The sequence below is a fragment of the Hemiscyllium ocellatum genome, chromosome 50 (assembly GCF_020745735.1).
Source record: "Hemiscyllium ocellatum isolate sHemOce1 chromosome 50, sHemOce1.pat.X.cur, whole genome shotgun sequence".
In the NCBI taxonomy this organism is placed as follows: domain Eukaryota; kingdom Metazoa; phylum Chordata; class Chondrichthyes; order Orectolobiformes; family Hemiscylliidae; genus Hemiscyllium; species Hemiscyllium ocellatum.
The window spans coordinates 10,636,088-10,653,149 of NC_083450.1; the positions used below are offsets into that span (position 1 = coordinate 10,636,088).

At 38.3% G+C, this 17,062-nt stretch overlaps 1 protein-coding gene across 1 annotated transcript; it reads right to left on the reverse strand.

Moving 5' to 3' along the window:
• Positions 1–6,544: 6,544 nt before the first annotated feature.
• LOC132805589 (immunoglobulin kappa light chain-like) lies at positions 6,545–14,589 on the reverse strand. Its single transcript, XM_060820723.1, has 6 exons — positions 14,507–14,589; positions 13,604–13,942; positions 13,214–13,516; positions 9,995–10,108; positions 9,531–9,586; positions 6,545–8,087 (listed from the first exon to the last, which is right to left on the reverse strand). Exons 1-6 carry the CDS (start codon positions 14,547–14,549, stop codon positions 8,043–8,045), a joined length of 900 nt encoding a protein of 299 aa, XP_060676706.1. The 5' UTR covers positions 14,550–14,589; the 3' UTR covers positions 6,545–8,042.
• Positions 14,590–17,062: the final 2,473 nt, after the last annotated feature.

Sequence of the window (17,062 nt, forward strand, 5' to 3'; positions counted from 1 at the left end):
AATATCATTAACATCACTCATAGAGACAAGGATGCGTCACAGCCTTCAATTTATTTTTTTGACTTCATTTCTGTCAGTAATCTGTTTGAATTGTCGGTCAGTGTCATTACTTGTAAACTGCAAATATATTACTTTCAGTATTATGGAATGTTATGTTGCTTGAGAATGGATAAAGTGTATCCAGACTAACATTAGAAATAGTTCAAAAACACAGAAAAAGTATTTCATTCTCATCTTGCTTTATTGAATCTATAAATTGCGTTAAAAAGCATAGGTAAGATAATCACAATCAATGTTTTCCCTGTATTAGGCACGAGCAGTCAACAAAATTTAGAATACCAATAAATGAACTTAAAACCATACATGTATAGTAAGGATTTTTAAAAAAATGAATGCAAGGTGAGTTCATAACACGAGCAAGGCCAGCATTCGTTGCTCATTCCTGGTTGGCCAGAGGAGGATGTCTGAGCGTCAACTGAATGAAGGTGTGGAGTTACATTTGGCAGACCTGATAACGAATGCACGTTTACTTCCATTAGTTAAGCAGATGGGAATTTCAAACTTTTGACAATAGTCTCTTGGTCATCAGTCGTTCCTTACTTCCAGATTTTTAAAAAAAACATTAGTTCAAATTCAAATTCAACCAGCTGCCATGGCAGTGTTCAAACCCAGTTGTGGTCCACAAGTAATAGCCTTGCAATAATGACAGGAGCTCCTTGCTTCCACTGATGTGCTTGTTTATGGCAAGGGGAGAAGATTTACCGATACATAACTGCCACTAATAGCATGCTGCAGTACTTTATCCTGAATTGCTATTCACGAAAACTTGTTAAGATGCTAGTTAGAGGATAAGTCAATAATTGATGTCAGGCGGAGGTGTGTACTACACATGTTGGAGATTAGAATCAAGATTAGAGTAGTGCTGGAAAAGCACTGCAGGTCAGGGAGCATCTCAGGAGCAGGAAAATCGATGTGTCGGGCAACTTTTTTTTTGGTTTGATTTGCAGGCCAAGTCCATAGAGGGTTCTTAGCACACTCTGGAATTCGTCAATTAAAAAGTCTGGTACAACTATTAAAGTTATTTTTGAGTGTCGTTAACGATTTTAAATTTACCGTGTTTCGACTCCAGAGGCGGAATTCAGATTTTTGCCAACTTTCTTTCTCAATTATAACTCCCTACGATGAAAGAAATTTTATTGAAAATCAAAAATTATTTAATTCCAATTCTTGCTTTATTTAACTTGTGAATTTCGTTAAGAATTAACACATTCCGAGGAGCAGGAAAATCGATGTTTCGGGAAAACGCCCTTAAACTGGATGCTGATGTCACTTCAACGCTCTGCCGATCATCATGCCCTAACTAAACTACTTTAACAAACCTTCTGCCTGTTTTCGGTACATATCCTCATGTTCCCTCCCTATTCTTGTAAACATCCAGATGCCTCTTTATTATAACCAATGTGCCTGCTTCTACCACCTCTTCTGGCAGCACCTTCCAGGCTTCTATCACTCTCTGTGTGAAAAACGTACCTCTAAAATCTTCCTTAAACTTTTGCACTTTTAGCTTGGAACAATGCTGCCTTGTAATGGAATCTTCAATCCTGGGATAAAGCCTCTGGCTATCCATCCCATCTGTGCCTCTCATAATTTTGTAACCTCCATCAGGTTTCCTCGCAGCCGCCATCTTTCCAGTGAAAGCAATCCTAGTCTTACTAAACTTTCCTCACTGCAAATGCATTCGAAACCAAACAACGTCCTGATGAACCCTCTCTGAACTCTCCCAAATACCTCACGTCCTTTTGATAGTGTAGCAACCAAACCTGCACACAATACTCCAAATGCAGCGAAGCAAGGTTAATATACCTGACACGTGATTTGCCAACGTTTGTTTCTATGCCTTGGCCTATGGAGACAAGTATGTCATACGCCTTCTTAATCACTTTGACCACCTGTGTTGTCACTTTTAAGGAACTGGGAACATGCATGCCCAGATCTGTCTGCACATTAATATGCATCAGGGTTCTGCCATGTACACCATAATGCACACTTATATTTGATCCTCCAAAATGCATGACCTCACATTTGTCTGGAGTAAACTCCAATTGCCATTTCCATGTCAACTTCGCCATACGATCTAAGTCCTGTTATATCCTTTCATAATCGTTGGTACCATCCTGCTACTCAAATAATAAACTGTCTCTGCCAATATCTGCTCTCAGGATGAGCGATTCAAACACAGAAAATGTCAGATGCCCTCGTAATTTAAAGACTGTAATTTCCCCCCATGTGACCAGCAGTACCCTCAATCACATCAGCAACATTTCCCACACAACTCCCATCAAACCCCTCTCCCCATTCCAACAAGGATAGAATGCCATTGGTTCTCAAATTCCACACCACCAATCTCCATTTTCAACGTATACAACTGCAATTTTCACCACCTACTCTGAGGGCCCACTACCACAAATATATTTACCTCTCAACTGCATCTACATTCCTTCGGGACCATTCCCTCCATGACTTTCTCATTAAGTCCACACTCTCCACCTACTCTCTCTCCACACCTGGCATCTTCCTCTGCCGCTGTAAGGGGTGCAAAACCTGCGCACGCACCTTGCCCATCAACTCAGTTCGTGACCCTTGAAGATGATTCCAAATCTGGCTGAGATTTACCAGTATATCATCAAACCTTGTGTATTGCATCCGCTGATGTCGATGTGATCTCCTCTATTTCGGAGGGATAGAGCACAAATTTACAAAACTATTCAGAGAAAATCTGTGGTCCATGCACACCAATCAACCTCACCTTCCTGTGGTCACTTTAACTCGCCCTCCCACAACCCCGATGACATGTCCATCCTGGACCTCCTCCATCGCATGCAGAAGGCCAACTGCAGACTGAAGAAGGAATACATTATATTCAGTCTCAGGAATCTATAATCACTTGGCACCAACACTGAATTTACCAGTCTCTCCTCCACTCACCCCATCCCAGATACAGCCCTCTGACTCAGTCTGCCATCTTAACCTGACCTAGATTTCCAACTTCCTTTGCACCTCTCCGTTTTGCACTTCCTTACGATCTATCAATATAACCTACTACCTCTGCTAAACTGTCACCTTACTATTTGCTTTGCCCCGCTTTGGGCACTCAAGGACCAGCCTGACCTCCCAGTTAGCTCCCATTTAAAATGTCCTGCCCATTCACTCTCCGTCATGAGAATTCTCTCACTCTTCAACTGCCACAGTGAATCATATAACAACTGGAGTAACAGCATGTTCTATTGCAGCTAAGCAGTTTAGAGTCCAGACGATTCAACATTGAGCTCTCCAATTTGAAATGACATCCCTTCCTATCCCCGTTCCTTCATGCTACGATGTCCCTTGTCATCCAGTGTTCATGAATCCTGCCATTCTTCATTCTTCCGGGGTCACGCATGTCCTGCACTTTAATCAACTGATTTTTAAAAGCCTTCCACATGCCAGACATAGATTTGTTCTCAAATAAGTTTTGTTCCAAAAGGGGAGGAGAGACAAAACTGGTAATTGTAGACCAGAGAGCCTTAGATTGTTGGTAAAGTGTTGGAAAATTTTTAGAGATAGGATTTGTAATCATCAAAAACGGAATAAGTTGATTAGGGATAGTCAAAACAGTTTTGTGAGGGCAGGTCGTGCCTCACAAACTTTATTGTCCTCTTTAAGAACGTGACCAAACAGGTGGAAGAGTGTAGCGGATGATGTGTTGCATATGTATTTCATGAAGGTTTTTGATAAGCTTGCCCAAGGTAGGCTATTGCACAAAATATGGAGGCGTGGGATTGTGAGTGATTTATTGGTTTTGATCAGAAATTGGCCAGCGGAAAGAAAACAGATGGTGGTGGTTGGTGGGAAATGTTCATCCTGGAGTCCACTGCTGTTTGTCATTTTTATAAATGACCTAGATGAAGGCACACAAGGATGGGTTAGTAAATTTGCGAATAGCGCTAAGGTCCGGAGAGATATGAATAGTGTTGTAGGTTACAGATGGATATTGATAAGCTGCAGGGCTATGCTGAGAGATGGCACATGTAATATAACGCAGAAACATCTGAGTTGATTCCTTTTTGGACGGAGGAACAGGAATGCAAAGCACTGGGCTAATGGTAAGATTCTTGGTAGTGTCGAGGAGCAGAGAGATCTCGGTGTCCATGTACTTAGATCCCTGAACGTTGCCACCCAGGTTGATCGGGTTATTAAGAAGGCATGCAGTGTTTTAGTTTTTATTGTTAGAGGGATGAGTCTTGGAACCATAAGATCATGTTGCAAGTGTATAAATCACTGGTGTGGCCGCACTTGGAGTATTGCTTCCAGTTCTGCTCATGGCATTATGGGAAGGATGTGGAAGTTTTGAAAAGGTTTCAAAGGATATTTGCTCAGATGTTGCTGGTATGGAAGGAAGGTCATATGAGGAATGGCTGAGGGAGTGAGGTTGCTTTTGTTAGAGAGAATAAGGTGACTTAATTGATGTATAAAAGATAAACAGAAAGTTAGATAGGATAGACTGTGAGAGTTTTTATCCTCGAATGCTGATGGCTAGCACGAGAGGACATAGCTTTAATTTGAGGAGTGATAGATACAGGACAGATGTCAGAGTTAGTGTGTTTAATCAGAGAGTACTGGAGCGTGGAAGGTACTGCCTGCAACAGTGGCCAAATCGCCAACTTTAACAGTATTTAAATTGTCTTTGGATAGACTTATGGACTAGTGGAATTGAGATCGGCTTCGGATTGATTTCACACATCAGCGCAAAATCGAGGCTGAAGAGCCAGTATTGCACTGTAATGTTCTATGTTCGAATGTTATATGTTCTATAACTTCTTCCAATCCACTTACCCAGTTTCTTCCTAATTGTGGTGAAATTGACACTTTCCTGTTTAAACAACCTAACCCGAGCGCTACTCTTGTCTTTTTCCATGAATACTCGAAATGTAATGGAGTTATGGTCACTAAGTCCTGGCTCATTCCCTATCATCAAGTATAGTGTGGTCTCCTCTCTGAATGGATTCTGAAGATATGTCTGAAAAACCCTCCTTTTTGCATCTAAAAAATTGCTCTTCACCTGAGTCTCCGACTCTAAGAACATCCAGATCAATAAGGAAAGTTGAAGTAACCAACCATAACTATACTTCATTTTTCACACTCTGGCTCAGCAGTTCTGGAAACATTTGTGAAGAGGAATCAGAGTTCCTTAGAACCTAGGAAGGGTCACCATACCCGAAGCATAAACTGTGATTTCTCCTAATTGATAATGATCCATTCATTTACAATTCCGGTAAATCTTACTTCAGCGAAATTTGAAACTGCAGGTGTTAATCTCAATTGAGTACTTAGTACATGAGATACTTCTGTGAACTGAATTGAATGTTTTGAAAGATGGCTGATTTAATAAAAGTCGTATGTGGGGAAATGATTTGATAGTTTCAATTGGACGATGCATCCCAATAAAAGCAAACGATATAATCCAAGATATTATGGCATTTTTTTATTCAACAATTATTTAGTTGGTGGAAGCAGTTGATATGTGCAAACACTTTTTTTTTATTGACCATCAGAGCTTGAAAATAGTTGTGAACTTTTGGGGCCATCATCACACCACTTGCTTTTTGTAATTGATGTTAATTATATAGATTCAATGTTGGACGGTGAAAAAGATGTTTTCAACAGTAATAATGGACAAGCAAAAATCTTGGAGTTCACAGTTAGGGTGAATATTACAGGTGAATATTATATCGTGCCTGCATATAGTATATTATGGACCAGATCAGGTCTCTCCAAATATTTTAAGAAGGTAGCATAGAGCGTAACGTATTCTTCTTTTAAAGTCAAATGTAAAGTGCTTTGTTCCACTGGCATGATGATTGGTCAAAATGCTCGACATTAAGCAAAACACAGTTTATTCAAACATCGCAATTAAAATATAAACAAAAGAAAGAAAAACTTTGGATAGCTTAATTTTATTGGAAATCTTAGCCAAACAATAGATATAGTAGCAATTATTAATTAATTGTTCTAATATAGTGCCGTGTCATAAATACACCCTTTGGCAACAAACGAAAATTCATAAAAATACGTCTGTCTCACAGGTAACCCAGCAGCAGAGAGAAACCTCAGTTGCTAGACGTAACGACAAGAGGTTAGATAGCTTTGTCTTCTTCAAGCCCACAACAACAACTAATGAAAGCTAAAGAAAAACTAGAAAAAGAGGATTGGAGATCATTTTCGTGAAAATAAGCCAACCCATTTCAACTCTTCAAACTTAAAAAAAAGTTTAAGAAAGTTTAAGAGCCAGTCAAGCTCTTTACTTGACCGGCTTTGGTAGACTGCTCGAACCTTAGGATTTGTCTTCAAAATAACCAGGACTAAGTAACCTCTCAATGCCACAGCATCATGATAATTAACAGAGAGGATAAAATGCATGCGAATCTTTAAAGCAAAAAAAAAAACAATTTTAAAGGAAGTTACAAAGAAGCAATGAAAGCCTTTGCCATCCAACAAATAAATGAAAAGTCCAGTGGTCTGCATCTGTCTCAATAACGTTTTGTAATCGCAAGTTTGAATTTGAACAAATAGTGAATAACTTCCCCATCAGATTCAAGTTCTGATTTGTAAATTGCACGTGAAATTGAGTCACAAGTGTTGAATGCTTGGAAGAAACTTTGAAGTGAGCAACAGCACAGAAAATGCTTTGTGTAAGGGAATGCAATAGTTGTTCTCAGACGTACGTTTAGGACCAGAACTAAGTGGTCTGCTTCGTTCTGAATGATGTAACTGCAAAAGTCAGATTGCGGCACTTGTTGATATAAACACCAAAGCTGAGTGTCATTAAGGGGAGGAGGAGGGAACATTGTAATAATCTTGAATTGGTTTGCACCAGCCCAGCTGTCACAGTGAAGCTTCTCAAAACAGTAAATATGGAATAGATTATAGCTGAGAAAATTCTCACTATTAGCTTTACTTTAATGATGATAGATCAAGGTTAAAAATGTTACCCAGACATTTAATGCGTGTCAATGAGACTTTGTTGGTGTCAGTGTGAAAATGCATTAAACCACAATTCATATTCTCATATATTCCTCAGTCTACCATTCTCCTCAAGCAAACATTTTACGGTTATTCCATGCAGAACTGTAATTTGCATAACATCATTACGTGTATGCCACATTTTAAAAACATTCATAAGTGAGTACATACTGCCTGATATCCCCCGATATAACCGATTCGAAAAATTAATTCTGCTTCATTCTCCAAAGATGTTATTGGACCGGTTGTGTTTATGCGTAAGAAAATCGGTTGATTAACATGGGATTCAATATTTTAAATGCACTCCTCTATCACCATGTAAAGGCAGCAGGGTATCGAAAGCATATACAGATATCTTTCACCAAGGTCATAAAAAAAACCACTCGCAATTTCTACCCATTAACAGAACAAAAGCTGAGAGGCACAAGAAATTTGGTGCCTCAGTCCAAGCTTCTGTTCGCAATAACCTGGAAATATACTGTTATTCTTCCCACTACCGTCAGTTTAACACTCAATGCATTCAACATACGCTTTAATGTCACTTTGACAGCATCTTCATCACAAAATCTACAGCACATATAAGAAACATGGGCTCACTTTCTGATTAGGCATTTTGGATTATTAATAAATGGTTGTCTTACCAGCAAAAGTTAAAGAATCTAATAACACAAAACAAAACCTTTCACAGTAGTGGCTGAATCTTTTCTATTTTGATCATTCCAGCTTCAAAGTGGTAAGTCATTAATGGCAATTGTGTACTGTATTGGTCAGAGGCAATGAAATCTTCTGGAGGGAGTATGGATTCATGCTTCAGGTTTCACTGTGTCAGTCGTTCTTCTAAATTAAAGTTGCATTTCCGAGCAAATGGACACAGCAGAGATTCGAGAAATGGCTTCTTCACTTATGAGTGTAAAGCGTGTCTCACTGAAGTGCAATGTCAGAAATCAAATTGCATGTGCTTCAATTCATGATTATTCGTCCTATCAAAGTATTGGATCTTCAGTAAAAGCCAAGTGAGCATAAAGAGTCTGAGGAATAAATCAAAAACGGTTATTATCTGAGAAATAAATGAACAGTGCGCAGCAACAGCACAATCCCATCTTATAACCCTTCAGCTGGAATTATCTGGATCTCAGTGTAGCCGTTGTGATTTCCAATTAATCCCAACAGATAAAAAGAAACGGATGAGTATTTTCCAGATATCTAAGCCGCTCAATGTGTCATCTCTGTTCTCATGCATGAGCTCATTTTAAGCCTTTTTACCTCTTGACACAAACCCAGAACAGAGCAAATGATTCTCACTTCTATCCAATGACATGTTTTAAACAAACTAATCATTGCAGCTGGATCATGCCATTGTTCTTCCATACATGATCTCGATATCTGTATTGGCTGTTGTCAGAATACAATTTCTTTTTATCCTGCAGTCTTTGCATAAAATATGCATATTGTAATTATATATAACTGCTGATATTAAATATTAAAATGCCCCTTTTCATTTGCTTTCATTGAGAACATAGAACACAGAACATTACAGCACAGTACAGTCCCCTTGAACTTTGATGCTGCACTCATCTGCAAAACGTTTCTGAAGTCCACCTAACCTACGCTATTCCATTTTCATCCACATGACTATCCAATGAACATTGAAATGCCAATAAAGATGGCGAGTTTACTACTGTTGCAGGAAATATATTCCATGCCTCTGAATATATAAACTAACTCTGACATCTGCCGTATATCTGTGAACCAACAATTTAAATCTCTGCGCCGTCATGCTAGCCATTACCATGTGAGGAAAATAGCTCTCACTGTCCATCCTGTCTTACCCTCTCATTATTTTATACGTCTCAATTAGTCACCTCTCAACCTTCTTCTCTCCACCGAAAACAGCTTCAAATCCCTCAGTCTTTTATCGTAAGAACCTTTCTTTGTACTAGACAACAGCTGAGTAAATCTCCTCTGAAACCTTTCTGAAGCTTTCACATCCTTCCTATAATGAGGCGACCAGAATTGTCCACAATACTCCAAATGCTGCCGCATCAGAGTTTTACACAGCTGCAGTATGAACTCATGGTTCTATAACCCAATCCTCTACTAATAAAGGCTAACACACTGTATGCCTTCTTAACAATCCTATCAATCTGGGTTGCAACTTTCAGGGACATGGACTCCGAGGTCTCTCTTGTCTCCTACATTACCACGAATCTTACAATTAGTCCAGTACTCTGCACGCCTTTTGCTCCTTCCAATGTGAATCACCTCACACTTTTCTGCACTAACCTCCATTTGCCGCATCTCGGCCCTGCTCTTCAGATTATTTATGTCCCTTTGTAAAATGATAAGTAGTGCCATCTTGCATTGATTATAATTCTATCACCATAATCGTTTCTGTCAAAAGTTCCATAAAACTAGTGTAATGATTGTACACATTTTGATGAGAAAACGAAAATCAATTTTCATGCACTTACCTCTTGTTTTGCAACACGTGATCGAAATTCTGATCTCTCATTGGTGTTCCAGTTGCCTGATGTAACGAAATCAGTTAGATCATTTAAAAATTACATTACACTTACAGTGTGGAAACAGGCCCTTCAGCCCAACAAGTCCACACCAACCCACCGAAGCGCAAACCACCCATACCCCTACATAACACTACAGGCAATTTAGCATGGCCAATTCACCTAACTCACACATCTTTGGACTGTGGGAGGAAACCGGAGCACCCGGAGGAAACCCACGCAGACACGGGGAGAACATGCAAACTCCGCACAGTCAGTCGCCTGAGTCGGGAATTGAACCCGGGTCTCAGGCGCTGTGAGGCAGCAGTGCTAACCACTGTGCCACCGTGCCGCTCACTAATTAGGTTCCTTAAGGTAAGAATAGAAGAACACAAGAACACGAATAATTTGTTGCATTAAAAGACACATCCTACCTAAGTCACAATTTCTGTAGCGGTATCCCATGAAAACTGTAAGCATCACGACAAGGACAAGCATCGCCATTATAGCCCCAGGAAACATCAAAAGGCAAGTGATGAGTGGTGGTTCTAAGGAAAACAGAGATACAGCTAAAATGCATATTAACAAACAGCTCAGGAGACGCATCAATGCAAAAATAGCTGGCGATTCTGGCTCGATTGTGCAACTCATAATTGTCCTGAATTAAATTAAATCGAAGACAGACTGAAACATGGAGAGAGAGAAAAGGAAGGAGAGGCATGCCTTTAAAGAAACAATCACAGAATCATAGATTCATACAGATGTGCAGCACTAAAGAGGCTGTACTTTCCAACTTGTCCATGCTATCCATACACCCACATTAATCCAGTCTTATTTTGCTAGCATCTGACCCATATCCTTCTAATCGTTGCTATTCATATAACCCTCATGATGGCTTTTAGGTATTGTAATTGTAACAGCGTCCACCACTTCCTCGGGTAACTCATTCCATATACCCACGATCCTCTGCATAAATAAGGTACCTCTCAGTCCCTTTAAAACTTATCCGCTCTCAACTTAAACCTTTGCCCCCTACTTTGGAGAAACGACCTTGGGTCTTCACTCGCCACATGTCCTTCATTATTTTATAAACTTCTAAAAGATCACCTCTCTACCTCGGACTCTCCAGGCAACATCAACCCCAACCTATTAATACTTTCCCTATACTCTTCAAACACGGAAACTTCCTTGCAAATCTTTTCTGAACTTTTTAAAGTTTTGCACAGCCTTCATTCATCAGAGAGATCAGAATAGAAGGGAGTAGCCAAAGGTGGCCTAAGCAATGTTGTGTACAGCTGCAATATTATTTTCAATTACTAGACGCAGTGTACAAACTAACAAGTAGATCAAACGCCTTCTTTACAATTCTCTCTATGCACGATTCTCCTTTTCAGTAGTTGTGAACCTGCACTTCAACGTTCTTTGTTCAGCAACACTCCCAGGACCTTACCATTAACTGTATAAGTCCTTCCCTGTTTTGCCTACAAAAACGCAGCACGTCAACTTAATCTAAATTGAACTCCACCTGCCACTCCTTATCCCATTGGCCCATCTGACCAAGGTCCAATTGTGCATTGAGTTAACCTTCTTGGTTGTCCACCACACCAACAACTTTGGTGACATCTAAACATCTCCTAATCATGCCTCCTATGTTAGCATCCAAATAATTTACCTAAATGGAAAACAAAAAGCAGGGGACACAGCGCCAATCCTTGTGGCACACCGATGGTCACAGGCTTTCATTTCAAAAATCAACAGTCCACCACGAGACTCTCTTTTCTACATTCAGGCCAACTATGCTTCCAAATGTCTAACTCTCACTGCATTCCTTGTGATCTAATCTTGCTAACCAGTCTACCGTGTGGAACCTTGGAAAGAATCTTACTGATGTCCAGATAGATCATGTCCCCCACATCGCCTTCATCAATCCTCTTCATCACTTGTTGAGAAAAACACAATCAAATTAGTGAAAAAGTGATTTCTCCTGTATGAAGACAGGGGACAATCCTTTGTTGACAATATCTAATCATTCCTTGCCATTCGAAATACAGGTAAATCCTAATCTTCAGATCCCCTCCAATAACTTGACTGCTACTGATGTCAGGCTCGCGGACCTGTGGTTTCCAAACTTTTCCTTACTGGCTTTCATAAATATTGTCACCACATTAGGTAACCTCCAGTCATCTGGTATCTCACTGGTGTCCAGTTCATAGAACAATATAACTTCGCAAGTATCATCCTGATTGGCAGAATCTACATTTGCAAATTTCTATAAATTACTCTATTAACGCAAAATCTAAACGTCTGTTTGTACCTCTCTACATCTGTTTATCTGTTCCAATAAACAGCTACTTTTCTCGTTTCTGTTGTACATCGTTTCATCCATATTACCAGTTTTATATTTTCAGTAGCATACAATAATTTGTGTCTATTGAGAAGGGTGAAGATGTTGAAGTGTGAAAATATTGATGTGTGAGTCACAAATTTATTGAATTACATAATGATCATATCACCTTTCATCATTTAACTATTAAAGTGTTCGCTTAGAAATACTAGCTGAAACATTTTTGACATCAGTTCCATAAATAATTACATCCCTCACAATCAGTCCTCGCTCCAATTTTTAACTTTTCATCACTTGAATGGCGATTTGAAGTCAAAATCTTTATCCAAAACCCATTTGGCTTTCCACAACTATATTCAACTAAATAATCCTTCATTATCTCTGTTGGATGAAATATTCAGTGGACTATTTTTGTTTCTAGTTACAGGTGCTTGGCGCTACGTGGAAAAACATCCAAAATATGTAAATTCACACAGTCTGGTAAGGACGAAAGAGAATGATAAAAGTTTACATCAGCAAACACAGAGTTGCAAAGCAAAATAACAAGTGATAGCTTATGCCAAACGAATATTGATTTACTCAAACTTGAAGCATGATGGATTGATATGTTGCTTAAGTGCAAATGGGTATACATGCAGTGGTGAACATTCAAGAAAATGATTTACTGCAATGAGATGATAAGATAATGTTTGTACCAATTAAAATAATTGAGAAACCTATGTTTTTGTAATTGCTCTGAAAGGAACTCGGCTTGTGAAATAATTTGATAGGATAGTATTGGACAACATCTTTTGACGTGGACATAAAGCACTCAGATTTCTTAAATACTCGTGGGAGAAAGAGACATAAAGACAGCCAAATATTGTGATAGCTTCATCAAAATAAATATTTTGGAAGATCCTTGAATGAGCATTTAAATAAATGTTAATTTCGTTTTAATCACTGATTGTTTTAAGCTACATTATGTATTTCTGTGATATGAATGCTATGAAACACAGAGGATAAATCAGAAATATTATTAGAGAACATAGGGATCTCGAATTAGATAATTATTTTTCCATTTTAATCAGAAGACGGTCAGACCATACATCTATCCCTGCTATATAAAAATGATCTACTTCAACGGATTCGCATAATCATTCCGTAAGTTAAATTTCGACTGAGTTATCTGAAGCAGGTAATTGTTTGAAAATTCATACATTGATGCAAAGGAAGGGAGCACCGTTAATGGATAAAAGCACGTATTATTAACAATAAGATCTAATATTCATATTAACCTGAAAGATCAACTGTGATGTTCAATATTTACCTCTCTGATCTAAGAGCTTTTCACTGACAAGACTTGCAGTTGAGTTGATTTGAACTGAGCATGTACAGACTGTACCATATTTCCACGCTTCTGCTGGAACTCTGATATGACTTATGATACTGTATCCCGTGGCAGAGTTCATTGTCACAAAATCTGACCAACCCTTAGCATCCCAAGTGGATATATTCCATTCGATGACAGCAGTATCAGATATCACGTTGCTCACTAAACACATCAATGGGACAAATTCCAAAGAAAACATTTCATCCAGCGGTGTAAACAAAACAATTATTTCGGGTCGGCCTGATGATTTTGGGAGATAACATAAAAATATGAGTTAACGTTGTTGATTATTGATCGTGAAATCTGTAAGTCTGTAGCTATTCTTACCTGTTATGAGGACTTTTGATCCATTTCCGAATACTAATGGGTTAAGGTACGATTTCTTATTGGAGCAGTAATATAGACCAGAATCATTTCTCTGGATATTGCGAATCACAAGCGAATACTCAGTTGATTTGCTGTTCACTTCTCCAGAAAATCTTCCATCTGGAGGTAAGTGCTTGCCCACTGTGTAAACGAATTGCAAACGTTCTCGCAGCTGTTGTTTATACCATAGAACGGCATCATATGTCAACTGACCCGTGTGACAATGCAATTTAATTGTATTTCCAATTGAGACCATCTGACGCGCTGGCATCTGCAGGAACGTTTTCTGAGGGACAGTAACTATGAAAACAGAGTGTATTATAAACAATTCTGATGAGCTTCAAAAAATTGTGTGCTTAGCGCAGGTTTAATGTATGAAGTTTGGAAAGCATCATTTTTCCGGAATGACTATAAATCAAAATAACGAATTACTTTAATTGATAATTGAGAAACTTGTATCAATAGGAGGAGAAAGAAATTTAAAAAAAACGAAGGAACGATAGAAGGAACCTATACAAGAAATGAAATTACTTATAACTACGGTCATAAATTCAAAGTGGAAAAAATAAGTGTGCACAGAGGGGAAGAGGATGATCTGACAAATAGCAATTCTATAATTAACGTAATTACTGTTTCCATCACTTTGATGGAAGACTGAATACTGACCCAGCGCTGTAAATTGACTTTTCACCTGGTTTCTCTTTTACAACCCACGAAATATGCTAAAACTGTTTAATTTACAGACATTAGATTGTAGATTTCTTCGTCACAACAAATAATTCAGCACTTAAGATTTCTCTTGACCAAATTTCCCTTCATCCTTCACCAGAAGTACACTGAAATTATAAAGAAAGTCAGTCAAACCTGCCAAAATCTGAAGCAGCGTGCAGAGAGGTAAGATATTCATTGCCTGTGGGTGAAGTTCTCACTGTGACATTTAAAATGGCTGATTTTCTTTGTGGACCACAGCCTTGAGGCAATACAAACTAAAATACACAGCTGTAGCAATTATCATCAGCATTCAACAGTAGCTGAATGGAAAGTACAGAATCACTTGCATGATCATTGTGGGTTTCCTGTTTACATGTTAACCATCCCCGTTTGCAAAGGTCATTCGATCACCATGCAGTTTGCTAAAAGAAAAAAAAATGCATTTTTTTCTGCCACTAACTTATCATCATAAATCAACTTTCTGTCTGTTTCATTCCCTGCTGGTTCCGCTCCTATTCATCATCAAATGTCTCTTACTGGGTGGGTGGCAGCAACTTTCCGAAGCAAGAGAACACTGTAAATTCACCCTTCCATTAATGGAAGCACAGAAGTCAAAGGCAGTAGCAGTGTCTGTGTGACGTAAATACTGTACTCTCCGAGATAGCCTTTCGAATGAGATCTTAAACGAAGACACTTCTGTTCTTCCAAGAGATCAGAAGCATTATTTGGCCAGACTTTATCAAAAGGTCCAGGTGAATTACCCTGTCAGTCTTAGACGAATCATCTCCAACTTACTTTTTGTTGCATTACTTTTCTGCAAGACTGACAGGGTCTTATACCATATCCAGATGCAGTCTATTGCAACCTTGACATCATTTTAAATCTTAAAACCTTGTCATGCAAGTAGTTTGAGACGTCCTTCCTGCATGAATATGTGTTAACTTTCAACGGTGTTTCTCTCCTTTCTGCTGTTAAACATTTATATCAACAACCATCAGCTTGATTGATACTGTATAGTAAGACGCTCAAACTTGATTCGACTTGAACTATTCAGTAGAATTGTTCACTCCATGAACCAGCAAATGCAAATTTGTATCTCTTTTTGCATGTTCTGAAAGCATTTGGTGGACAAAAATAATTATCTAAATCAATCTGTATCATGTTATCAATTATATTCTAACAATCATGTTTAATTAGATCTCAAACACAGATATATTACACATAGATAAGGAATGTATTTACATTTAGCGTTTATTTGAATATGAGCTAATTATGATATGATATGATATGCCAGCAAATATTTTTGCAATTAATTGTTATGTTTCGATTCATATAATCAATCGGGAGAATAATTTTGAATATGTTTACAAGGCGTTTTTTGAATCAATATGATAGTCGTACACAAGTGAACAATGTTGCAGCTGAGTGGCAAGAGGGCACAAATAACTCATAACTAGGATAATAATTCACAATTGATTGTACATTAGAATATAACTATTACATGAAGGTAGAGTCATTTAATTTACATCTTATGTTGAAAATGACAAAAAAAGGCTTCACTTGATCTTGGCAAATATAATACGAAGGAGCAGTTGTATAGATATTAAGAACTATTCAAAAGAAATCACGTAAGTACAGGCACAAACCCATAAAGATACTGATCAGTGGTAAATTCAATATTAACAACAAACTATGCACATTTTCTTTGCTCATGACTGCGAGGGCATTGACTTCATAGATGTACCAAGTTCAAAATTAACCAGATAATTAGCCACATTGTCTAAGAATTCTTCAGTGAACTCTCAAATGGATCATACAAAGCAATAAAAGGAAAATCCATAGTGGTATACATATCCCATAGTATATTCTGAGATAATGCTGAAACAAATGTCAACAGAATTTGTGTTACTGCTTATAAATGTTCACATGAGTTATTTCGAATAAATTCGTGATGACACTATGTGTTATTAACCCTGCACTCCATGCACTAATGATCTGAAGGCTTATCTTTATTACACCACTATGAAAACTGGTAGAAATTAAAGCACAAAGAAGAATGTTACGATAAAATATATACTTAAAGGCAATTAAAAACTGTTAGGAGGCCTTACTGGATGTTAAAAAAAATCTTGACTGTGTTGAGAACACTTCATACGAAAGCGATTTCAGGTTTGGAGTTGAAACAAATCTGGAGGAGTTTGTTTACGTTCTGTGCCAATTACATTAATTTTTTATCTATCTGCAAGATAATGCGCTATTCCTTCAGCACATTTTATTTTTTTCTGGAGTACTACTGCCGGCCTATGACTGTATTGAAGCAGATTGGCATCTGGAAGCATGGGGTAATTTTTACAGACATGGCACAGATGTTCGACAAAGTTATCAGCCAACCTACATTTCTTTACTGCAGTGTAAAGGAGAATGTATTGTGAGCAGTGAATGAAAATCGATTTAGGTAAAGGTAAATCGCTGCTTCAATTGAAAAGTGAGCTTGGGGTCTTCGATCATGTGAAGGAAGCAGGTAAATTGACAAGTGTTAGACCATCTGCAATTGCATGTGAAGTTGTTGTGGGTGTGTGACGATGGTTTACGATTGGAGCACCATGTTCCAGAGGAAATGGTGCTGTGAATGCTGTTAAGGCACACAAGTTAAAAATAATTCTGATGGTGGCTTCTTGCCGAAGGTGGCAGCTAACAATCCTTTGAATA